The 25,629-nt window shown below is 54.0% G+C and overlaps 1 protein-coding gene across 1 annotated transcript; it reads right to left on the minus strand.

The window, feature by feature from the left end:
* Positions 1-15,206: 15,206 nt before the first annotated feature.
* On the minus strand, positions 15,207-23,737 carry LOC311180185 (histone-lysine N-methyltransferase SETMAR; the record flags this gene model as incomplete). The annotated part of the gene is made up of 2 exons (XM_084247846.1): positions 15,207-16,037; positions 23,621-23,737. The coding sequence occupies 2 exons, from the start codon at positions 23,735-23,737 to the stop codon at positions 15,207-15,209; spliced, it is 948 nt and encodes a 315-aa protein (XP_084103972.1).
* Between the last annotated feature and the right edge of the window lie 1,892 nt (positions 23,738-25,629).

Genomic DNA, 25,629 nt, shown 5'->3' on the forward strand with positions numbered 1-25,629 from the left:
ACCCCGAGGAGCCTTCTGCGTCCAGGCCACGTGGCCTCCCTCACAGGCCGGACACCCTCATGTGACATTCCCACCCGAGACGGGCTTCCTGCCCGCCAGGGCCGGGAGTCCTTCTGAGACCAAATGGCTGACCCAGTCAGCATGCGCGCTTTGCCGCCTGTGGCCTCTGGAGGCCTTCACCCTCTTTTACTTTAGAGGGGAAGGGTGTGGGGGACCCCTAGGCAGATTCTGCTGCCAGGGTTGGACCCCAGGGTCCCCCACTCTACCTTCCTGCACCTCCGTGACCTCCCCGTCCGGGCCGGGGGTGCACAGCACCATCTCTGGGTGCTCTCCCACTCAAATGCTATGAGTCTAACAGATTCTATTGTGATTTTATAGTGAGAATTTATGACAGATTATTTTTTAGCTATTTTTTGCCATGTGTGAACCTGGGGTGATACTAATCATGTAAACTAAGAGTCCTCGTAGCTGTTATTTTCGGGAAAGTCTTTACATTCCTGCTGCACTTTGTTTTTTTAAGGAAAAATCAGTGTCTTGTAGCCGACCGGCATCCCACGTGGCCACAGACGGCGCCCTGAGCTTTAGGACCGGACACGCAGGAGTGTCTGTGGCTGACTCTGCTGTGCTTTATCCCTGAGCATAAGTGCCTTTGGTTCAAAGGGGCAGTGGCCCTGTGTCCTGGTCCCTCTTCCCAAAGCCTTCCGTGAATGTGAACGTGTCTAAATGGAGAAGCCGTTTAATTCTGGATGTAGGAGAGCAGGAGTGAGCCCTGGAGCGAGCCCTCCAGAGTGCCCAGTGTGTTGTGATGGGGGCTGCTGGCTGTGGGTGTCCGGCGCTTGGAATCATGCACTATGTCAAATAAACCGCTGTCAGGCCTCGCTCTCGCTGCTTTGTTTCTGTTCACCTCCACTGTGTTTTCTTTAAAAAAAAAAAATTAAGATGCTGTGGTATGCATGTGTCTCACTTTGCTAGAAACTTCCATGTACATTCGCCAGTTGAAAACTTTGATCTGTCGACAGGTTTTTTATTCCAAAGGGCCAGGCTCTTCAGCCAGGATGCTGCGCGCGACCACCTTCGCGCGTCTCTATGGGTGAGGCCGGTGCAGGGCCCCGGGAGGTGGTCCTGTGGGCCTGGCAGCTGCCTCACCTCTTGGGAAGCCCCTTGTTTTAGAGGTGGCTTTCGCCCTTCGGGGTCCCCAGCCTTGAGCAGATGATTTGAATGATGTGGCTCCTCCTCATGTTGGCTGACGAGCAAGAGCGTCGAACGAGATGGGCGAGCGTGCCAGCCGGCAGAGCCTCCGACGGAAGCCATCGGCCTTGAGCAGCGCCCTGTCCTTGGGATGCAGCCACACTCATGAATGCATCACTTTGTGGATATGAAACATTTCTTTACATCCTCTTACCAACTGATGATTAATTCCAGGGAAAACAAACCCCTAAAAGCATTTGCTTAATTGAAAAAGCTTCTGTAGCAAATAAGGTATTTCCTCCTGAAAGTCACCACGACTCAAGCACCGTTTTGTTTTCACTTGTTACCTCCCACCTGCTGGTGTTTTTTTTTTTTTTTTTATAACATGGTTGCATGTTTAATGTGTATATTTGGAATTTTTCTCTTTTAATTAATGTCCTATAGCATAAATATTTTCGGGTGTGTTTTGGCTTAGTCTTTAGAATTGCGTTTTTAGCAGCTGCAGTGTTGGAAAGCATTTAAGACAAAGTCCTGGCAAGTCCCTCCCTTCCGAGCAGCCTTCCCGACTGCTACCTGGGGCACCGCGACCACAGACGAGCCACCACTGACCTGTCCTGCATCTTAACATAGGGACTGACCCACAGGATGGCAGCGTGACAGGTTCAGCTTTGATGCTGTTATGAGAAACCTCCCACTCTGCTAAGTGACACACAATAAATAGGGGCCTGGTGGGAGAAGCAGGGAGAGGGAAAAACCCCTCAAACCTTAAGGTTGTTAAGACTGTCCTAGGAAGACCAGCAGCCCAGCGAAGCTCAGCATCCATCACCAGTCCCCGCAGCCACAACGCAGTCTCCTCTTCCTTCTCTGGATGCCAGTCCTCGAAGGCATTTGCTCTTGCTGGAGACCCCTTCTACCCACAGTGAAAGTCGGAAGGTACGTAGACTTCATCAACCCTCTTTTTTTTAAAAAAAAAAAAAGATTTATTTCTGCATACAGGAACTGGGGTACAGGCCAGAGGTGTGTGCTGGGGTGAGAGGATTCACCAGAGACAGAATAGGGAGCAGAACAGGCAGACTGACGAAATACACTGCTGAGGGGAACAGCCGGCACGAGGTCTGCTGCGCCATGTGGGTTGCTCCCTGGCTGCCTGGGAATTGAACTCGTGCTGCAGAGGCTCGGATATCTTCATAGGTTGCGTCTTAACCCCTTGCACCACCAGGGAGGCCCCATCAACCCTTGCTTAAAGAGGGGTGGGTGGGGCCTTGGAGGGACTTGGTCTGCACCGGCTTCGCTGAGAGCCAAATGTCATGGGAAAAGCCGCTTTATAAGCCACCATGTGCACTGCCGCGGGGTTGCAGCGTTCTCCTCGAAGGTCTTCATGCGCTGCTCAGCCTTCCCTTGCCTGCCTGTTCACAGCACGTTCCCCAAACTTGTGCTCCACATGCCGCCGCCTCCCAGCGTCCTCTGCTCTCTGCTCACTCCTGATTCATGGCTGTTTCTAGATCAGAGAGATGCTCAGGAGCTGAGCGGACACTCGGTGGCTGCGCTGATGCCAGTGTTGGCACCTGATTCTTCAGAGCCTCATGTGGGGCCTGCCCTGCTTAGCTCGGTCTCCTTGAAGAGTGGAGGGAAGCTGAGATTTCTTCTCAGACTTAGGCTGGTCCTGAATCTGGGTGCTCTTAAGCTACTTTCAGGGGTGCACCTGAGAAGCAAGTCAGCTCTTTCTTGGAAACTTGCGAGCGATGAGTTGGGGGCAGGGAGGGTAGGTGGTGGTGATGGGGTGACTCAGGTGCCACAGGAGCCTCAGACTGGGCATGCTGAGCCACAGCAGGGTTGTGGGCATTTTATTGTTCCTTTCTCCCCACCTCCTTTCGATAAAGCATCTCTGTGATCCACATGGCCTTCAGGGGAGCAAGCAGCAGGCGCTGTGTCTTCCGTGAGTGTTGGCGGGGCCTGGGGGTGGGCGTGGGACCAGGCCAGTGGGTACAGTCAGCTTCCACGATCGTCTGAGCTGAGTGTCTTTGTGGCCACGAGATTAGGGAGTCGGCCCTCCGTCCCACGTGTCAGCGTTGTGGCCCTCCTGCCAATCCCCTTCTCAAAACACCGCGTGTTCAGGCCACACCTCGAATTGTTGCCTGTGGAAAGCCTTGGTAAAGGGGTGTTTGAAAGAAACCTGGCAATGGCTGTTCACGGTCGGAGCCCTCAGGAAGTTCCCACAGGCGAGGAGTGTGGGGTCTGGTTTTTCTTTACAGCATGATGCTGTGTGCGCGTTTCCTCCCGCCTCCCTCCTGACAAATGCCGGATGACCAGAGCGTTTCTCCTGCTGAGTCCTGGGGTGGTAGCAGGACATGGGGGCGGTGGGCAGGAGCCGGCGCTGGTGGGAGCGGGTGTGTGGACGCCCGCCCGCAGCGCCCCAGACGTGACCCAAGTGGCTCGTGAGGCCGTCGGTGTTGTCAGAGTGGGGAATCCCATTTAGATGAGAAACCAAACCCCAGGGAGCCCCAACAAGTCGTGGGGCAGCCGGTTGCCTGCAGGCGCGGCCTCACCTGCGTGACAGACAGCAGCGTCACCTGCGCACAGACGCGCGCCCGCATCCGGAAGCGAGGCGCGGAGCCCCAGAGCGGGGGGGTGTCCCTGGGAGGGACACCTGGAAGGCGCCTGGAAACAGACGGCCGCTTTCTGCCCCTGGCCCAGCCTCCCGCCCACAGCCACGGCCCAGCCCGGGGCCACCTAGCTGTGCTCCAGTGACCGACGGGTGAAGGGCCGGTATCAGCCCAGCGGACATGCCAGCGAGTGGCTCTGGCTTCGTGTCGGAGGCCAGGACTGAACTCTCTGCAGCACAACTCACGCCCCGCCCAGGCCTGCCTTCGCGGGTGCTGGCTGGGGCCGCTGGAAGCCCCGTTGGCCGCGGGTCCTGCAAGGAGCCTGGGCAGCTGGCCACATTTCCGCGCTCCTCGGGTTTCCACCCACAGGACCGGAGCCTAATCACTTTCTGGATGAAGCCGAATCAGCTCAGATAATCCTCAGGTAGGCTGTCAGATGAGACGGCTCTTTTCTGAAACCTGCCCTATTAAGGAGTGGAAAGCTCAGGGGATTAGCAGCCAGGGGTGGACTTGCTCAGCCTCCAGTCAGATTCTAATCTGCCCCCAAATGGTCAGTGACCCAGAGTCATCTTGGGAGAACCCACTGGGCCTTGGCAACTCATCCACCAGTCAGCGAGACGCCAATTCCATTGGAGACCCTCCGAGTCGGCGGGGGGGGGGGGGGGGAGGTTGTCCCCTCCACCCCCACCCTCCCACCGCCAGGTCGAGCCCCACACACTCCCAAAGAACGGATCGGAGCCTCTCTTCCAGCTTGCCAGCCTGGCCCCTCACCCCGTAACGTTAGAGGCTCTGAATCCGTGCCAGGGAAAGCGCTATCGGAGGAGAGATAAGTCACCCTCAGGGGAGCAGATGAAAGGCTCCAGCCTCCGCTGGCGGTGGGCGAGGGCCCTTTGTGATCGCTTTCTGTGAAGCCCCAGACCGCCTTGCTCTCCACACTTGCCAAATACAGTCGCCTGCTGTGCTCTGAAGGGGCCTGGAAGGGTGCCCCCCTCGTCTGGGGTAGAGAGCTGCAGGGACAGCGCCGCGGCCTCCCTCGGCCTCAGGTGCGACCTTGAGGCGACTCACGTCCTCCCAGGGAAAACGGGGTAACGAGCCTTGCCACCTCCTGGGCTTGTGGGGAGAGAGGAAATCTTGCAGAAATGGAGTCTGGGCGCACAGTACTGTGGCAAGCACTCGCCAGGTCCTCCCTCCTAACAGGAGTGTGATTAGGAAAGGCCGAGGAGCAGGAGGGGCTGCCGGGAGGAGCTGCAGAGCAGGGACCTTGATGGACGAAGGGCCAGGAAAGAGCAGAGGCTGGACTGAACAGCGTGACGTGGCCTCTGTCGCTAACATTGGCAAAATAGAAAGAGCTGACACGACGGATCCCCAAAACCCTAGTGATACCGGGATTAAATATGCCCTCGGTCCCCCAGTTTTCATAAAGACGAAATGAGGTCTGATTACTGCTACATCTGTTGTGTAGTCCTCCAGCTGCTCCTTTTAAATCCCCCTCTCAAAAAAATTTAATGCCAATGAAAATGCCACTTGGGGGCACAACAGTCATGAAGTAGACCGTCGGAAGAGCGGGCCGGTGGCCCAAAATGCCGTGATTAGACCTTCAAGGTTTTCTGTGGCATTTTTCACACTGATGTTTAATTTGGTGTTGGAGGATGGTCATCTCGGCGATTCTGCTTGGTTCTTTTTTTTTTTTTTAAAGTCTTCTATAGGATAGAAGTCTTTTTTTTTTTTTTAAATAGAAGCATTATTTATTTATTTATTTATTTGTTTTGTTTGTACATGCACTGGGTACAGTCAGAAGCGCGGGAGGGTGAGAGAATTCACCAGAGCCAGAGCGGGGAGCAGAGCAGGCGGAAGGACCGAAGCACACTGCTGAGGGGAGCAGCGGGCGGCAGGAGAGGTCTGCGCGCCATGTGGGACCCTCCTCTGGTGGCCGGGGAGCAGCCGGGGATCGAACCGGCGCCGCAGAGGCTGCGGGCAGCTTCGCAACCCAGCGCTCAACCGCTGAGCCACCGGGGAGGCCCTCTGCTTGGTTCTTGAAGCCCTTCGGTCCATCTTTGAGAGGGTTGACCCAGGACCTACATTCTGACTTCATAAATTGCCAGGCCTGAAAATCAAGAGGCGTCTGAGGGAAGCAGTGTGGGCAGAGGGCAGCGTCCAGGAGCCTCGGGCCCCGGGGGTCGCCGACCACCTACAGGGGGTGGAGCCCAAACTGTTTCCTGACACTATTAAGATGTTGTTTGCCTTTTGGATCTTTATCATCTCATGAACAGACGGTGGGGTCTTCTGGAGAAAAGGCGACATGGGACCTGGCGATCACAGCGCAAGCTCCTGCTGCTTGATGTCCTCAGGGTTTCCTGGTCTTTTTTATTTTTTTATTTTTTATTGTTAAACAGTATTTGCTTCCCCCACCCCCTCAGATTGAGTCCCCATAGAATTTCCTTCCCCAAGGCCCCCGTGCACCATCACCCCAGTCCCCTGTGCTCCTCCCTGCCTCCCTCTGGTCCCTCTCCCTCCTCCTCCCCTGCAGGATGTCTCTGGTTTATAATTGTCTGTTTTTGCTTTGTTGTGTTGGGTACTGTTAGTATTTTTTTACACAGATGTCTTACTGGGTTCCCCTATATTCCTGTTATAAGTGAAACCATCTGATAGTTTTCTTTTTCCTTCTGGCTTATTTCACTGAGCATCATTCCTTCTAGCTCCATCCACGTTGCTGAGAATGGCATGAGTTTATCTTTTTGATTGCTGAGTAATATTCCATTGTATATATGGACCACATCTTCCTGATCCAGTCATCTATTTTTTGGGCATTTGGGTTGTTTTCAGGTTTTACCTATTGTAAAAAGTACTGCAATAAACATAGGGGTGCAGGTGCCCTTTGGAATTAATGTTTCTGTGTCCTTTGGGTAAATACCTAGGAGTGGAATTGCCGGGTCGTATGATAGCTCCATTTCTAGTAGACTGAGGTGCCTCCAGACAGCTTTCCATAGTGGTTGGACCAGTTTGCCCTCCCACCAGCAGTGAGAGTGCCTTTTTCACCACATCCTCGCCAACATACATCTCAGAAACATCTTTAAAGACTCATCACCCAAAGCGGTGAGAGTGAAGGCAAAGATAAACACCTGGGATTACATCAAACTGAAAAGCTTCTGTACAGTAAAAGAGACATTAACCAAAACAGAGAGACACCCCACTGATTGGGGAAAGATCTTTGTACTCCATCCAACTGATAAGGGACTGATCACAGAGATATACAAAGAACTCACAGGGCTCAACAAAAAATAAACAATCCAGTCAAGAAATGGGCAGAAGAACTTAAAAGACATTTCTCCAAAGAGGAAATGCAAATGGCCATCAGGTATATGAAAAAATTGTTCAACATCCCTCATAATCAGGGAAATGCAAATCCAAACCACACTGAGACACCACCTTACTCCAGTAAGAATGGCACATACCGGCCTTCGTTTTTAATATGGCAAATAGCTCCGGGTGCCACTGACATTAAGGCAAGCGCTGTGGGGTCTCCAGTCACGTCTACGTGTGTAAAGAGAACCTGAGAACAAAAAGTTGCAAATTGCTGCTCTAGGAAGAAAAGCAAGGTCTGCTAGGGACTGTGTGTGCCTGGGAGTGAGGGCTGGGCAGGAAGACAAAGAAGAATTGAGTTTAAATGACCACTACAGAGAGAAGATGACCTTCAAGCCCTCGTCCTCTGGGAAGGAGCATACAGAGGTGAATTAATGGCCCCGGAGGCCCACAGTCATTTAGTGAAGCTGGTCACCTGGGAGGGTCAGGACGGAACCCCAGGACAGCCGCAGTGGCCTGCTGGGTTAGCACATGTTTCATAGAGATGCTGGTAATGGACCCAGTTTTTCTGAAGACAGATCTGAGCATGGGCCCCCACTGCAGTCCTGTGGCTGGAATCACTTTGGCATAGAGTGTTCCCCAAAGAAATTGGCAGCCCACTCCCTCATCGCAGCCCCTGGGCAAGGTGACATGCGGGGCCTGCAGGTTGGCAGCGTCTGCCCCAGGTGGTGGCTGCATCATGAAGCCAGTGAGTCAGGCCACCGGGCCGCCTGCGTGCAGCAGCTCCCCCCCCCCCCACCGGGATTTGGCCTCCATCACACGGTCAGCAGTGGGTGCCCTCGGCTGCTGTGTCTCCTGGCCAGGCCTCGGGCTGGGCACTCCGTGTACACAGCCAAGTAAGGCAGGCCAGGACTCGCCAGTTTGTGACTTCCATTACCCATTGCATCCTGAGCCCAAGCTTTCCTGTGACACGGTTTGGGGCAGGCATGGGGGGAAGAAGGGAGAGAACTGGGCCAGAGCCTCGAGGGGGAGAAACGGCAAATCGCGAGGAGCTGGACTGGGTCCGTGGTTAGGAGCCAGGAGCTTGGAGCCAGACTGCCTGGCTGGACGTCCTGACCTGCCACTTGCTAGATTTGTGACTTTGGGCAAGTGGCTAAATTATCATCCCTCAAAGTTTGCGAAGTAAGTGGAAGTACGAGTGGGAAGGGTAGACTAGTGGGAAGGCACGGAGGGTAAACAGAGTCAGTGCGTGGTGATGTGCGTGTGAACTTCTGACCCGCCCCACAGCCATCCCACACCTTGAAGGTCACTGGCCGTGGGTGACTATTGCCAATGTTAAAGCCACTTCTTTTTACATGAGTCTGTTCCCATAGAGAAGTGAAGTTTTTAGGGGCGAGGGGGAGGAAGCTGGGTAATGTGACATTTGTGTGCTGGAGATACTGCAGATCAAAGGTGCGTTATCAGCCCACTGGTGCCAGGCTCCCGGCTCGGGAAGAACACAGCTGATAAAGGGGCCGCCTTGCGTGAGAGCAGGAGGGCCCAGGCCTGGCAAACTGCCAGGGAAGAGCTGTGGGAGGGTTCCTGCTCAGACCTGCCCTGGTCTCTGGAACTCGGCGGAAGGACCCAGCAGCTCTTCTCTGCTGAGGCTGTCACTGGGCATCAGGTTTTTGTTGTTTTTTTTTTTTCCAAAGGTATGATCATCATTAGCAAAACTTGGGATGGGCCAATAAATATGTTTTTAAAGATTTATTTATATATTTATGTATAGAAGTGCTGGGGTCTAGGCCAGAGGTGGGGGGGGGTGAGAGGATTCACCAGAGACAGAGTGGGGAGCAGAACAGGTGGATCCACTGAAATCCACTGCTGAGGGGAGCAGCGGGGAGACAGGAGAGGTCTGCCGCGCCATGTGGGCAGCTCCCTGGCCAGGACTGAACCCAGGACAGAGGGTTGATGGTGCGGAGACTCGACCCCTCGGCCACCAGGGAGGTGGGCATCCATTCTTAAGATGCGGCTCAGAACTTCCAACCCAACACGCGCCTCTGTTCCGGAGCATCCGTAAATATTCAGTTTGCTGCGGGAGGAGAACGCCTCACTGATATGGGAGCCACATTCCCATGTGTAAGCTTTTATTTATTCAAATGAACCCCGTGCAGAAGGATGCGGGAAGCAGGCCGAGCAGAGCCAGGCTCCCCTCTCCGCTGCTCTGTCCTTGCGTGCCTGGCCCTTCCCGGGCTGGAGCGGGTCCTGCGCGCGAACTGGGAGGTTTGGCGTGCACTGGTCCCCCTCTAGTGGCCGGACTGACTTCAGCTTTTGCTCTTTTGAACAAGAGATCTGGAGAGTTGGGGAAGCTTTTATCAAGGGGGACTGTGGTATGGGAAGGCTGGGGGAGAGAGGTTGAAAGAGGGGAGCAAGCCTTTACTCCACAGGCAGCACAGTGGGGCGAAGCGTCTGTCCACCCCAATCAGGGCTCCAGCTTTGTGTTTATTTGTTTCCTCTAACCTCCAGCTTTCTAGAGATGGGGAGATGGAGAATGTCACCTGTGCGGGTGAGGACTCTGGAATGTTTGCTCATCTTTTTATTGTGATTGTTTTGAAATTCTACTACCTTTATCATATAATTATCTTATTAATAACATCCATTAAATTGGGTTAGAGAATATTTTTAACTTACAAGAGGAACAAAATGCAGAGAATAAAACCAGAAATGCTGAGAAAGAGGTACTGTTTGTTTAGAAGCCCCTCATTGTGTGGGTTCTGGGTCTTCCCCCAGATCTGTGCCAGCAGGTACGCACTATCCATGGTTGTGATACCCAGAATATTTTCTTTCTTTTTTTTAAAAAAAAAAGATTTATTTATACGAGAACTGGGGTACAGGCCAGAAGTGCAGGGGGTGAGAGGATTCACCAGAGACAGAGTGGGGAACAGACCAGGCAGACTGACTGAAATACACTGCTGAGGGGAGCAGCGGGTGCAACAGGAGAGGTCTGCTGCGCCATGTGGGAATCTCCCTGCCCCGCCGGGAATCGAACTGGCGCTGCGGAGGCTGTGGACAGCTTCATAGCGGTGTGCTCAACCGCCTGCACCACCAGGGAGGCCCCCAGAATCTTTTCTATGATTCCCAAACATATATTACATGTGTATATTCGTCTATAATAAATACAGCTGATTTCTAATTATGCCCATAGACACACACACAGAAATCACATACAATATTTTCAACTTATATTTGGTTTTTATAAAACAGAATGGAATCATACTATAAAGACTATTCCTTGAACGTATTCTGTATACCATGTGAAAGTCCTGTCTATGCCTAGCTCTTTTTAGAGTAGCTGCATTAATGAAATTATACAAGCATTCCCCTATGAATAATTGGGTTATTTTCCATTTTTATTGCTAAAAATGTTTCAAAAAACCTATTCGTACCTACTTCTCTCTTTCCCAGTTGGTACAGCTATTTCTGTAGGATAAATTGCTGGGAGCTGAGCTCCTGCCTCAAAGCATTTGGTTATTTCACATCGTGATGGGTATTGACAGCCCTCCAAGGAGCCTGCGCCACCTTCCCTTCCCACGCACAGTGAATCTGTAGCTTTTCAATGGCTTTTATCCTAAAATGAATCTGAGAACAGCCAAGGTGGCTCATCCAAGGGGAAATTCTTCTGTCGGTTGACGAATCTGTCAGGGAAGATGAAGGAAATCAAAGGGGAGTCTTCACCAGCCTCCGCACTGTGTCCCTCGCATTCCTGGCTGAAGTACAACCTTGGGGAATGCTGACTGGATCATCTTGGTGCGAAGGGCTCCAGTCTGCAGAAGTGACTCACGGTGCATGGAATGGGCCTCCCCACCCCCAATCCAGTGACCTCTTCACAGTGACCACGTAATCCCCCCCTCTCCGCTCCTACGGTTTGGGGATGGACAGCAGCCCCCATCTGAGTTGACCTGACTTCTACTACCTAGGGCCTGCTTGAGAAAATAGCAAATCCATTTGTCTCTTTCTGGTGGCAAATTCCTAATGAGGGTGGTGATGCCTTGAATCGCTGGAAATGACAGGTGTCCAAATGTCTGCCCTACTTGAAACCTTATAATTCTCCTACATTTCTGAAATTAAAGTTTTGAAAATAAAGATTATCCATTCATAATGGAGAAGAAAGTAAATACGAGAAATTCGGTCACAGCAGGAAGAGGAAGTCTCAAGTCTTAAAAGCTGCAGCCTCGGGCGAGAAGATGAACACACTTGGGGTCTCGCACAGCGATGTGGCTGTAGGCAACAAACCTGCATCCCTTTGGAGCTGCCAAGAGACAGACCTCAAATGTCCTCAAGAGCGAAGTGGCAACTGCTATGGGTGGTGTCAGCTGAGGTCACGGCAGTGGTGACCGGATCAATCCACTCGCTGCAGACTTCTGAAAGGTGCTACATTCAGTCACATCTGAAAAGAGGTGGAAGAGGGAAAAGGCCAGATCTGGAGGGTTCTGCTGGCTGTCAGTCATGTCTTCGAAGTCCACGTGGGGCCCATTTTCTGCAATCCCCTGCGAAAACATACTCCGGAAAAGATTCAAGTATGGGCCTCCCCGGGAGGCGCAGCAGTTGAGCTCTGGGCTGCGAGGCGGCCCGCAGCCTCTGCAGACCCAGTTCGTTCCCCCGCTGCCGGCGAGGGTCCCACAAAAAAAAAAAAAAAGAAAAAAAAGAAAGAAAAGATTCAAGTATGGACTTGTAAACCTGTTTAAAGATGCATTCTGTGAAATAATAAAATAATAAATAAAATAATAAAGTAATAAAACTGATTTCAATGGGAAAGAAGTAAAAAAAAATAATTTAAAAAAAAAAAACTAATTGAAAGGGGAAAGATTTCACTTTCGAAAGCCCTATCCCTCAGGCTCCCGCGCTATCCTTGTTCTAACACCTTGGGCCTGTGTCTGCGCCGCGTCCCTGTGTCCGCGCCGCGTCCCTGTGTCCACGCCACCGGCTCGTCCACCTCTACCTCACCCTCCCGCTGCTCGCCTTTGTCACCAGAACAGCCAGCGCTTGTTGGAGGGAGGAGGCCAAGTTGGCAAGAAGCTGATGTGCTTCCTGGCACGGATGCCCGCCCGGCGCTGTTCTTTGTCACTTTTTTGGGTACAGCCAGTTCATAACAAGATGTTCTCTTAGGAGACTTGAAATGGGTTTTGATGGTCAGCTGTTCAAAGAAGCGCCCCTGAAGAAAGCCACAGCCCACGCGTCTCCTCCACTGGGACACTGTGCGGCAAGTCAGAGGATGTGGAAGAAGAAGAGGCAAGTTCACGCATTAGTGTTTGAAAAACATTTAAAGCACGTGCAACTAGATACTTCGGGGAATAAACCAACCCGCTCGCCCACCCCACCGCAGCAGCTCCGTGTCTGCGCCCTGTGTCCTGCAGACTTTTTCAGAGCACTTCATACACCGACTTACTGCACAAAAGACTGAAAGTTTCTTTCTCTCTTAAATTTGAGAATGCAACAAAGAGAGAAATTATCTGCTAAGTCATACCTTTTTGAGATTGGGCCACAGCTGTTTTCCTTGCAGTCTTCGGGGAAGATGCCAGTACAGCCTGCAGCTGAGCCAGAAGCTTCAGTGTCCTCTCGGCCTCACCCTCCTCTCGGCTCCACGTCCAGCCCGTCGCCAGGGCTGGCCGCTGCTGTGGACTCTGATAGAACCCCCCGGCCCCCGCGGCTCACACAGCAGTCCTGGCTCTCTGACGCGTGAATCCACAGCCCCCATGTGCTCCACCCGTGATGGCTTCCCATTGCTTTTCGGGAGGAGCGTTAGCCTAGTCAGCTTGGGCCATGGCGATCAGACGCCACAGGCCGTGGCCTCAACCGCAGTTACTTCACCACTGCTGGGGGCGGAGACGTGCAGGGTCAAGGTACTGATTTGGTCATTGTCTGGGGAGGCCACGTTTCTTTGCCCCTCCCAGCTGAGCAAACGAGACTCTTTTGTTCTCCATGCTGGTCTCAAGACCCACAGACGCTCATTCTCTTTCTTGATCATGGAGGCAGATTTGACCTCATCCCCTTGCCCGCCACTTGCCAAAATGCTTATTTCTTAAAAGCCTGATGTTGTCACCTGGCCTGTGCGCTTGGGTAGCGAGCCCGTTGTTGGGGACACAGGCACCTTGGGACAGAGGCGCAGTAAGCGCGGCCCAGGCCCGAGGGGCTGAGGCTTGGATCCTGGTGTTTCCCGGAGCGCCCTGAGATGGCTGAGCCCAGACCCTGGACGGGCTGGCCGAGGGTCCAGTCTTACTTCAGGAACCTGTTCCAAGACCGCATGCTGTGATGAGTAAACCTGTGTGTGAGTATGAAACGCTCCCCAGGGGGGCCTCCCTGGTGGCGCAAGGGGTTAAGACACAACCTGTGAAGCAATCCGCAGCACGAGTTCGATCCCTGGCCGGCCAGGGAGCAGCCCACAGGGTGCGGCAGACCTCTCCTGTCTCCCCGCTGCTCCCCTCAGCAGTGTGTTTCAGTAGATCCACCTGTTCTGCTCCCTACTCTGTCTCTGGGGAGTCCTCTCACCCCCTGCAGCTCTGGTCTGTACCCCAGCTCTTGTATGCATAAATAAATCTTAAAAAAAAAAAAAAAGAAATGCTCCCCAGGGGCCACACCCTGTGAGTCCAGTTCCTGGGAGCAGCCCCCAGCTGCGCGCATGGGCTGCTCATGCCGCTGTCTGCCCTGCAGCCTGTCCTCGGGAGCATCTTGGGTCCAGGAGACAGTGGACAGAGACAGGCCACCGAGGCAGGGCAGGGCATCACAGAATCAGACTGTGGCCCCATGGTTTCTCCCTCTTGTTCCCGAAGTAGCTCAGTTACTAGCAGAGGGGAACAAGGCCAGTCTGCAAAGAGGGAGATCAGCCACCTTGTAAGAGCTGGAATACCCGCGAAATCAGTGCTGGAGGTGGGGGGGTTGCAGGGAGCCAGGACTAGCTTGGAGGGAGACTGTGTTGTGCTGCAGACATTACACATTTGTGTAGGGGCACTTTATGAACATCTGGTCACTCGGAACTGTTCTGGATAACGTTACATGAACATGCAAACCCTAACATGCACATTTTTAACAGTTTGAGGCATAATTCACACACTACATCTCACTGATTTAAAGTGCCCAAGCATCCTGCTCACGGCCCCCCACGGCAGGAGGGTGTCCTCCGGGAAACTTACAGTGCAGGGGGTTTAAATGTGCGAGAGAAGTTAACGTACTTTGTAAAATGACACTCCAGGGCCCAAAATATCAACCGGCCCCATTACAGCTTTGTTTTTGCAACAGCTTTGCTTTGAGGAAAGAAGGCAGGGAGGCTTGCCTCCTCCCCGGAAGTCAGAATGGAGCTCTAAAACTCCCATCCTCTGCGGGCTTGCCAGGCTATTTCCATGTCATGCATATGTGAAGAAGGGAGGCCGTCTGAGATTTCGAAGCTTCACTCTGGAGGACAGCCGAGTACACAGTGACATTTTTATGATGTGTCTCCTCCTGTGCCTGTGCCTAAGAACAGGGACGTGACTCAGGGGTGTACTCTCCACTACTGGTGGCGCGCGCTGACGTCCTAGCAGGCGCAAGCGGTTGTGCCCCCGCCCTGGGTTACTGTTCAGAACAAATGAGAAGTGGGGTGTAGGAACCACAGACAGAAGTCAGGTTATCAGCTGTTTCACTTTATTACAAATACACGTAAGACCCGGGGAGCAGGCCCACGGTTTCCGTGGGTCACTGAGATTCAGTTCGGAGCAGGAAGCAGCAGTTTCCCAGCTGCGAGGCCAGAGCCCGGGAAAGCAAGAAAGCCCTGGTCACTGCGGGCCAGGTCCTGCGCGGCCCTCCTGCCACTACAGGCTGCTGTTCCCCCCCAGAGAGGATCCCGCCTGCAGCCAGGGAAGGGGCCGCCCCAGGGCCCCCATTGGGGAGAAGGACCAGCATCCCAGGCCCGTTGACTCGGCCCCTGCCGGTGGTGCCCTGGCCAGCTGCCACGTCCCAGTGCAGTCCCGTGGCCTCACCTCCTGGGAAAAGCAAGTCTTCCAGGCCGCCCTGTACCTGATAGAAACGGGTATCTGCCGGCTGCGGTCCCTGCCCTGCCCCGAGCTCAGCCCAGGCAGCTGGCAGGGCCCACCCGGCAGGGCCGAGTCAACGGCTGGGCTGCTGCTCCTTCTCCCACTGCGAGGCCGGGGCGGCCCCTTCCTGGCTGCAGGCGGGCGTCTCTCTGGGGGGGAACAGCGAGCTGTCGTAGGGCAGGAGGGCCGCGCAGGACCTGGCCCCGCAGTGACAGGGCTTTCTTGCTTTCCCGGGCTCTGGCCTCGCGGGGGCTTCACTGTCCATGGGATTAAGAAATCTTCCTGAGTAGTCGTAAGACAGTTCCTCCTGCGGCAAAATGTTTCTGGCTGCAAAAAGCGCCAACTTGGGGACCATGGAGTCCACGCGGACAGGAACCATCAGCAGGTTGGGCTCACAAGAATGGTTCAGGAAGCGGCCGACGTTGCCGACGCGCGCGGGGTCCACGAAGGTCTCCAGGACCTGCCCGCCGCACACGTGCTCCCGGAGCGCGAGGACATAGTTGGCCTCGCCCGGGGCCTGCGCCCCCACCCGCCGCCGGGCCTCGGCCGGCCCCAGCACCTCGCCCGCGTACTCGCAGACGAACTGGCCCTCGGGGATGGCGTCCAGGGCGCGCAGCCCCCAGCCCTTGGCGCCCGCCGGGAACACCTGCAGGCGCCAGCGCAGGCCGCGCTGCACCACGCGGTTCCCGCAGGCCTCGCCGCACGCGCACAGGGCGTTGCACTCGAACACCGGCCGCGCCCGCGCGCCCGCCCGCAGCCCGAGGGCCTCGTCGTAGTTGCGCCGCCCGCGCAGGCAGCAGCAGGAGCCCGGGGCGCAGGGGGCCGCGCGGCAGCCGCACCCCGGGAAGGTGACCTGCGCGGGGTCGGCGTCGGCTCCGGGTCCCGCCACGTGGTCCGGGGAGTACTGCGGACAGAGAAGCCGGGGTCAGCGCGGCCGGGGCCGCAGCTCGGGCTGCGATGCTTCCGAACCCCGGCACAGCGCGCACCCCAAAACAGACACACCCCACGTGGGGAGATGTCAGAAGACTCGCCTCTCCGACCGAAAACGAAGATCACTGTTTAGATGTAAAATGTGGCTTTACTTTAGGCACAGGGAGAACGATCAGGAAAAAACATTTTTCTTTTATCAGAAATTGAAGCTTTGCAACCCATTCTGGTTTCCTCTGCGCTCTGGATGCCGGGAAGCCAGAGCTGAGGACAGTCTGAACGCAGGAAGCATTTTCTCCTTGGCCTCGGGCCCCCTTGCGCTGCTCTAGAATGGACAGGCATGCGTTTATCTTTATTCTGACTTGGTGCAGAGCCTCAGTAATAAAGTCATACACAATAAACCAATGGAAAATGGCCTTTGGAAGAAAGTCTTCCATAGATTTTATAAGAATTTTTTATTCAAAGATTGTTTAACTTCTTAACTATTCTCTGATATTTAAAAAAACACTATTACTTTATAGTTCTATTTGAGTCTTCTCATGGTTGAAAAAGGCATTTTCCCCCCAAAAAGGGGGGGGGGAGGTGCAGGCCGAAACCCAAGGACCGTATTTGTGACCTGATATTACGGGATATTTACGCTTATTAGCGATGTATTGTCTGCAGAGTACACACATATAAAGAAATCCCGCTCTTGTTAAATGAGAAGGAGGTGATATAAAAAAGTTACTTGGTTTTTAAATGTATTTTCAAAATGTCACATTTGTACAATGTTAATGGAAAAGAAGACCCTCGAAAGTCTCGGTGTGAAGCCTGAGCTGATTCCCTCGCTGGGGTCCTGAAGTGTCTTTTCAAACCTTGCAGACTGAAATCTCGCTCAGGAGCCCCACACGTGAATTCAGGTAACTTTTATCCGTGCTTTGCCTGAAAAGGATGCAAGCAGGTGGGATACGTGCACAGCGGGCAGGGAAAGCAAGGCGGAGGCCGTCAGGGCCAGCGGGTGCAGCGAGCTTGGACACAGTCTGCGCCTTGGCCAGGGCATGTCCACGGCCCACCCCCAGGTCAGATGTGCTCTCCGGCAGGGGCTCGGGGAGAGGTTTCACCCAGGTGTCCACAAAGCCCTCTACCCAGAGCTGTTTCCAGGGCGTTCCCCCATTTCATCCACTCTGAGCCCCCAGAGAGGCGGCGCCGGCTGCTGGGTGCAGCAGGACTGAGCTCAGCCCCGTCCAGGGAGGGCTGGAGAGGCCCGGGTGCTGCAGCCTTCCTCCTCCTTGTGGCCCCCACACTTTAGCAGGTACTGGGGGCCGGGAATCAGACTCCCCTCCAAGGCCTTGGGGAGCCAGGTGGGTAGGTGCAAACCCCTGACCTTTCACAGCGTGGAGTGGAGGAGCCCCGCTGTGAGCGGAGTGGAGGGAGAGTGGGAGCAGCCGCGGGGGGGTGGGGTGGGGCGGCACCGCTTGGAAGCTCCGTGGGGGTGGAGGGCGGAAATAGCTCCCTCGTGGGTGCCTTCTCACAGCTCCCGCTGAGCAGGGCTTCCTGAGGGGCGCAGATGCAGGGGAAGGAGCTCCTGCCGCCCAGGGGCTGCCACTCACCTGCTCCCCAGTGCCAGCGCCGAGGCCGGCCGTGCACGGGCACGTTTCAAGAAGTGCTTGTGAGATGAAGATTTTACTGTCTCCTTATGAAAGCACTCAGGAAGGATTTGCTCAAAGGCACACATGTTTTAAATGTATGATGGACATCACTAAACTCTAAAGTGATTTTTCGACACCGAGTGCGCCTTTTAAAATCAAGTCTGGCTTCCTGCGATCTTCTGGGCAGGGGACCCTCTGCTCCTTGTGGGGCTTCCTTGCGTCTGGAGGCTTCTAGCTGCCTTATTTTTCACTTATGCATTTTAAATGGATTAGGAAGAATCCAGTGACACTGTTTTTAGATATGCAATTTAAACGTGATGCACAATCTGAGATGCTTTTGGGACTTAGGTCACACAGGGCAGCTAATTCCCAATGAGCTCGGCCACCTTCCAGAGGCTAACAGCCCCGCTGAAAGAGATCTTCATTTCCCTGATGGATGTCATCATTTTATCCCCATGTTTCTACTTTCTCCTCCATAAAAGTCAGTGAAATATCATTCTTTACCTGACTTAGAAAAACGACATTGTCTAATTACGTAACTATTGTCTGATTACGTAACTATCCATTTCCCCAGGTATTTAATGACATATTGAAAAGTTATTTATCTGCTTCAGAAATAATCTGGTTATCACTGACTTGACATTCTCTTCAAATATTTACATGGCGTGGATGGGGGTCTGGGCGGCTAGAGACTGAGGCAGCCAGTCCCACCTGTGGGCTCATGGGCAGGCACAAGTCGACTGCGTTTGCCAAGCCAGTGCTGACCTGTCAGCTTCACGTTCTGCCACACATGTCGCACACTGAGTGTGCAGCCAACTGCTGGATGTAGACAGGGAGGTAGGAAGAGGGAAGAACCACCTGAGGACTCGGCCCTTGGATCCAGGCATGCCTGCAGGTACTGCTCTTGGACTTCTCCGTTGCCAGGTAATTCCTTCCCTATTTTGCTCGAGTCAGTCTGTGTAATGTTTATGTTTTTTTTTTTCTGGCCAACAAATGAATTGTGACTGATACACCTAGAGTATCACCGAGAATGGGGCAGACACTGAGCATGGTTCTAGGAAATAACTGGAAGGTTTAGTGAAAGATGTAGGTGGCCAGTGAGCAATGAAGTCTCAGCTGGGAGGTGGGCCTGCAGGAACGTGCCGGAGGCCAGGTGGCAAAACCGAAGGTGGCTGGGCCACTGGGCGGGCAGTGGAGATGACATGCTACAGGACGGGCAGGGTTGTGAAGGAGACAGACAGGGCATGAGGCTCGCTAAGCTTGGGGCTGGCAACCATAAAATGGGGATAGCACCGATATCGGGGGTGGGAGGGCCACATGCAATTTAAATGAAAATGCTCAGTATCATCACAAAACCTAATGTTCTTAAATTATTGTAGATATTATTTCTAGATTTTATATTTAAAAACAGCAAGTATTTCCTAACCTCTCTAAACACTTTCTATTTCATAGGTTACTGTGAAGGAAAAAAACGATAAAATCCAGGTAAAAAGCTTCCTCGTGTGGCTGGCTATGTTTGCACTGTGAATTCTGCAGGCTAAAAAAGCAGGTTCTGGAGTCAACCTTGCCAAGTTTAAAGGGCCTCGAGCCACAATCATGTCAGGGAAACCACCTGGTGACTCCCTCGATGCTATTAATTCTCCATCTCGGAGAGGGAGAACCAAGCGCTGACCAGCACAGATTGCTTTCATTCTTCAATAAATCTAGCTTACTTGTCTCTTACCTGCAATGTGCTGGGATTTAGAAACAACCACTCAGAGAAAAACAAAAAAGCAGACAGGGAGTATGTGATTCTTACCCTTTTTTGGTATTGTCACAACAGAAGCTTTACTTTTTCTCAGGTAGGTATCAAAGAGCAAAATTGGTCATGCAAGGGTTGGAATTAAATGCAAAATGAGGCACTAGAAGTAGAGCCAAGAAGAATTAGATTTCAAGTTTTGGGGCAGAAAACCTAAGAGGAAATATTTGGATATATAGTTCTGGTTCCTGAGAAGTTAAATTGAGAGAGAGGAGAGAGAGCAGGCTGAAGGGAAAATACACCTGCTGGGCTATTCTCAGTCTCCCCTTCTCCGAACTGGACTGGCATGGATGAAACTTGGCCTTTGGGCTCCCTACTGGGGCTAAAGGGGCAGATCTTGTCTTCCTAACAAAGATATGTCTTAAGGAAAGGCGCAGTCATGAGGCAAGGGGGTGGCGTGGGGGTGCTATCTGTCTCCCAGCACAGAGCAGGTGGCGCGGGAAATGTTTTTTGATAGCTTGATTGCAGCTCTTGATAACTTCTGAATGGAAGTTTGGCTTTTCAAAGTCACATTCTGTGCTCAAGCAACAGAAACTGAAATATGACACCGCGTAATATTCTGGGCTTCAAACCTAGGCCTTGATCTTGAATTTTAAAGAAGTGCTGGACAAGTCTTCATTCCTTTTTTGGTGTTTTGGAAACACTAGCTGTAAGAATCTTTGCACTTGGCATCTAGTCAAATAAGTTTGTTTTTGCTCCAAGTAGCTATTAGGAACCTGTGAGCCAGATAATTCTTGTGAAGGTCAAGTTGAAATTTTAAAAAGAATGTTTAAAAGTGGTTTCAGAGCCCTGAAAATTGGTTAGCTCCCAGCCTGAGCTTAAGAAATCAATTAGTTTATTTTCTACTTGGTGTTTGCCACTATGGTATGCTTATTTCCAACCTGAACATGCGAATGTTCTTTTTGCCTTTTCAGAGAGTAAGCAACAGTTAACTAGATACACAGTTAATTCTGCATTGAATTTTTCACGCCTTAATTCTTATGTGTACAGATGCCCATGAAGGCAGGGCTTGGCAAAAGCAAGCTGTTTTGATCTTCTTAAGATGAGTTTTAATCTTCTATGAATATCTGGAAGCAAGCTAGTTGAAAGAGCTAGGAGGCTTATCATTTAAAGATTTCAAGCATGCTTTATCTTTTTTTTTTTTTTTTTTTTTTGCTAAGACTGTAAGTTGCAGGAAGAAGGGATCTTGTCATCTTTCTGGAACATTAACCACCCAAAGCGGTGCTGACGGCCAGCAGCCTGATTGCTGAGTGAGGCTCAGGTGCCTGGCTCCATGTAGCCCATCATCTGTAGGGAAAAGACTCAATCTCAAGGCTTCCATCCTTCCTGCCCCTACTGCTGTTTTTTTTTTTTTTTTTTTTTCCCCTACAGCAACCAAGTGCTTTCACTATGCTCTTGTAAGTTCAAGGGCAGGAATTCACAGCTGTCCCCGTTTTATCTCCAACACCTAACTTAACATGATGCCTGGCACATTATAAGACCTCAATTATTTCTTGAATAAGAAAAGATGCATAAGTGTTACTCAGCAGTGTTTCGTCTTGAATAGGCGTTTACAGATCAGAGTGTACGGTGATGCCCGCCACCAGTGTCACTAACCATCAACTGCCTAAGGCAGGTCAAGTAATGAGAAGCCTCTCTGATGGCATGTCCCGCTCTGTTCTGAAAACTGCCATTGACGCTCTTGACTATCCTCACACCAGTCCCAGCAGGCCAGGAAGAGGACGCGCAGGGGGTTGACTTCAATAGTGAGGAGGGCTACACTGTCCATTACTTTCATTTCCCAGGCAAGGAAACTCCTGGAGCCAAGCTCCCCCATCTCCACGTCAGGGCCTTTCCAGTCGAGCACCCTGCATATCCTTTTCTTGGTCATCCCTTATTCCTTACCCTGCAGGCCAAGGTCAGAGGGGTGAGAAAGTCTGAGCGGAAAGGCTTTGAGGTAGTGTAGTGTAGTAGCACGGACATTTATGGAGTCATGAAAGCAAGCTAGAAACTGTTTTGCTTGTAGTTCTCAAGCAGTCATGGGGACAGGGTCTGTGTAGGGTAAGTAAAAGTATCAGGCTTTTCTGCCGTCCTGCCACTAGGATTGATGATGGATCCCTGTGGTCCTGAATACATGCCTGGTGGCAGGCACATGGAGGAGGGTGTGGCCATGCATGGGTGGAGTCACCTGGGCTGAGCCTGAGCTTATAAGGGAGGCGTCAAGGGGACGCCAAAGGAACAGCAGAGCGAAAGAACCAGCAGAGAACAAGGCCATGAAAGAACACCAGAGAGCCAAGAAAGAGTGAAGATTTGCCGGGGGCTAGGAGGCCTGCCAGCCTCCTGGCCCCTGCACACTCCTGCCTGCCATGGGCCTCGTAAAATCCCAATAAAACCTTGAAAAGCCACCGAGGGTTCTAGGACTCCTCCTGACCCCGTCTGCTCGGATCACAGAGATCCTGCCCCGTGCCCATCCTGCCACTACAGTCTGTAAAGCTCAGCTGAAGATGGTCTGTTTGTTCAAGAGCTTGCCACAAGAAGGAGGCCCAGACTTGTGAACATATTGAGACAGGGCAAGCCAGGGTTATTAGGCAGTTTTAGGGGCAGTGCAGGAGGGGACCTCTGAAGAATTTAGGGAGGCTTCAGAGATAAGGGCAAGCAAGGAAATGAAACCAATTCCACTGGGAAAAACAAACATCCTAGCACCACAGATAATCTTGTTAAAGATGGTCCTGGTTTTCTTCAGATGATAAGATAAAGTGTAAAGATGCTCACCGGGAGGGCTAGACCATAAAGATAAAGATGTAACAAATGGGGAAAGACAGACCTGTTAGATAAGGAATGTGAAGATCTCCCACTCAGTAGCAAACTAAGTGAGACAGCCAAAAACTGACCAATCACAAAGAGACTGGTGGAGTTTTAGAATAATGAGGGAAAAAAAGATATATTCCCTGAGACACAATTCCACTTTGGCTTCCTTGCCCCTCCCAGGCCTGGTTCCCTGCGAAGTTCCTGCTGCGGCTTCGGCTTCGTGAGACACCAACCCGTGGGGGGTCTAGCTGCTGGGGCTCAGCGCTGCCCTGCAGCCAGGAATCCGTTCCTGGCTGAGAGACTAGGCCTGACAATTCCGGTATCAATATCACAACAGGTCCTGGGAGCTCTCCCCTCCCTTGCCTTATGGACAAGAGCAGAGCCCCCTGCATGTACTTGATGTCTGAGAAACAGCTGTGCAAAAACCTACTCCCTTTGGGTAAAGCCAGTCTTTCAACCCCCACAAACGACCAAGGATTCAGGTAAGATTAAATGCTTTGCACCCCACAGCGCGTTGTTCAGAAAGGAAGGGCTCGGAGCCCGGCTTTGTCCTCTGCGCACAGGCAGCGTCAGTATGTCTCTAGGCCAAAGAAGCCCTGTCAAGAGTAACTTCGTTTTTCGGGCCTCCCCTGGTGGCACAGGCGGTTGAGCACCGCGCTGTGAAGCTGTCCCCAGCCTCTGCAGCACCGGTTGGATCCCGGCTGGCCGGTGAGGGTCCCACATGGCGCACAGACCTCTCCTGCCGTGGGCGCTGTTCTGGGCCCACGCCTCCTCTGACGATCTCATAAGTGCTGGCTAGCTCTGCCACGCCTGAGGCAGCACAGGCAAGTGACTCACCCTGGAGCCCTCTGAGTTCTGGGGTCTGAACCAGGACAAAAGGCTGTTCCCAGGAGACCCCAGAAACCTCTCCATCTTACCCTTCAGGGAACTGCTAATCTATGGGCAGAAAAAAGAATTACCCTTGCTAAGGGCGTGGGGAGGGTTACCGGAAAAGGACATAACTTGTGCATTCAAGGACAGCTTCCTGCACAAACGCACTGTGATGGGGCAAGTCGAAGGGCCCAGAAGTTTGGAGACAACCTCGGTCATAAACAAGGAGGACCTGCACCCCTAGCCCGGCCCTTACAGGTGGGTGCCGCCCCCACGCCCCCAGGGCCGAGCACACAGAGGTCTGCAAGGAGCTCCCCCTGCACCTGCTGGGCCCTTGGCCCCGCCCACACCCGGAAGCGCTCTGGCCCCGCCCCTCGCAAGGGGGTGGCCCCGCCCCTACGACAGGGCGCTAGCCCCGCCCCTTACAGAAGAGTGGTGGCTCCGCCCCTTACAGAAGGGCGCCGGCCCCGCCCCTACCTGGAAGGGCGGTGGCTCCGCCCCCGGGGGCCACGCGCTCACGGGCAAGTTCTCCAGGCCTCGCGCGACGTCCAGCGGTTCGGTGGGGGCCACGCGCGCCTCCTCAGGCGCCGCCATCCCCCAGCTTGCGCGGTCTCGCGAGCGTCCCGGCGCCCGTTCTCGCGCGCGCTGCCGAGCGCGGCGCGGTGCCTCTCGGGAGTTGTAGTTCGCGGGCGGCCGGCTGACAGGGCGTCCGGCCTAGCCCACAGCGCCCCGTGTGGAGCCGGAGGCGCCGCCGCGCAGCCCGCAGGTACGCGGAGTCGGGGCGCCCGGCCGCGGGGGGGCGGTCCTGGCTGAGCTCCCGCCCGCGCTCCGCCCGCTCTGGCGCCTCCCCTCGGCCGCCGCCGGTCGCGCCTGACGCCGCGGCTTCTGGAACCTTCCGGGGCGCGGCGGGCGGGGGCGGGACGCCTCTGGAGACACTTGTGCGAGTGCACGCGCGTGTGCGCGCCCCGCGCCCCCGGGGGCCCCGCGCCCGGCTCCAGGGCGCCCCCCCGCCTCCAGCGCCCCGGCACGGCCCGCCCCCCCCACCGCGGCCGTCCGGCCCCCACGCCTCAGCCTCAGCGCCCCGCGGGGGCTGTCGCTCCTCCCGCCCTCGCCCCAGGCCCCTTCCTGGCGAGGCCGGCGGGACGGCCCCTCCCGCGCCTGGCGGGCGCCCCTGAGGGCCCGGACACTTTCCCCCTCCCCGCCCCCCCCACCCCGCGCCACCCCGGCTCTGTGCGCGCCCCCCCCCCAGGTGTCCGTGCTCGCCGCCCTGACACCCCTCCCGGGGCTTCGCGCACCCGCTCACCCAGCCCCGTGCTCACCCCTGAGGCCCGCTCGTTCCTCTGCCCCAGGCCCAGCCTCCCCACGGCGCGCAGAGACAGGGACGCCCCTGCTCGGGCCTGGGATGAGGTGCCCCCTCGTGCCCACCCTGCCTTCCAGTTCGGGTGACTTAAATTGGCGCAGACACTGCGAGAAGCTCCCTGGTGGCGCGAGCGGCTCAGCACCGCGCTGCGAAGCTGTCGGCAGCCTCTGCAGCGCGGGTTCAGTCCCCGGCCGGGGAGAAACCCCAGGGCGCGGCAGACCCCTCCTGTCTCCCCGCTGCGCCCCTCAGCAGTGGATCTCAGTGGATCCGCCTGTTCTGCTCCCCACTCTGTCTCTGGTGGGTCCTCTCACCCCCCCCCACACACCTCTGGCCTGTACCCCAGCTCTTGCATGCATAAATAAATAAATCTTAAAAGCAGAAAAGCACTCAGCAAAGCAGTCTGAGCCAGGCCCCACTCCCCAGTGTTTTCTACTTTTCTTGCTCATACCCACTTAAACGGCAAAAGGATTTTTAGCAATATGATCTTTTTCAAGTCTTTCCAGAGTGTTTAACTTAGTTTTCCTGGCGGGGAGAAACTCTACACTGGTAGTTAATTTCCTCACACAGTTACAAGTTATAGCTGGCATTAATAGAGGCTTAGTTCCATCTTCGTGGACAGAGTAACAGAAACGGAGCGGCGTAGCAGCAAACGTTCATTTCTCAGAATCGTGCCAAAGACCCTCTTCCTGTCAAGATGGCTCCCCCGTGTCCTCATGAGGCAGAGACAGAAAGGTCTAGCCCTTGTCCTTTCTGTCAGGACACATCCCTCACAGTGCGGGCACCATCCTCAAGACCTAATTGCCCCCCAAGACCCCACCACCAAATACGGTCACATTAGGGCTTCAGCATATGGGCTTCAGGGGGGCACAGATGTCAGGCTTATACTGTGTCTCCATAAGCAGATAATCAAGTCTCTTAATTTTGTACTGAACTACACGTCTGATGTAAAAACCCTTGAGAGCAGGTTGAGAGGAAGTTAGAACATGGCTTCCATGGAGAGACCCACCAAGGGAGGGGTGGGCACAGGACCTGGAGTCAGTCTTGCCCACTATGTGGTTCTCCCTGTCCAGCTTCTGGCCACGGGCACCAAGAGCCGACATTCGCTGAGCTGTTAGTACGTGCCAGA

This window comes from Talpa europaea (genome assembly GCF_964194135.1).
Source record: "Talpa europaea genome assembly, chromosome: 11".
NCBI classification, from domain to species: domain Eukaryota; kingdom Metazoa; phylum Chordata; class Mammalia; order Eulipotyphla; family Talpidae; genus Talpa; species Talpa europaea.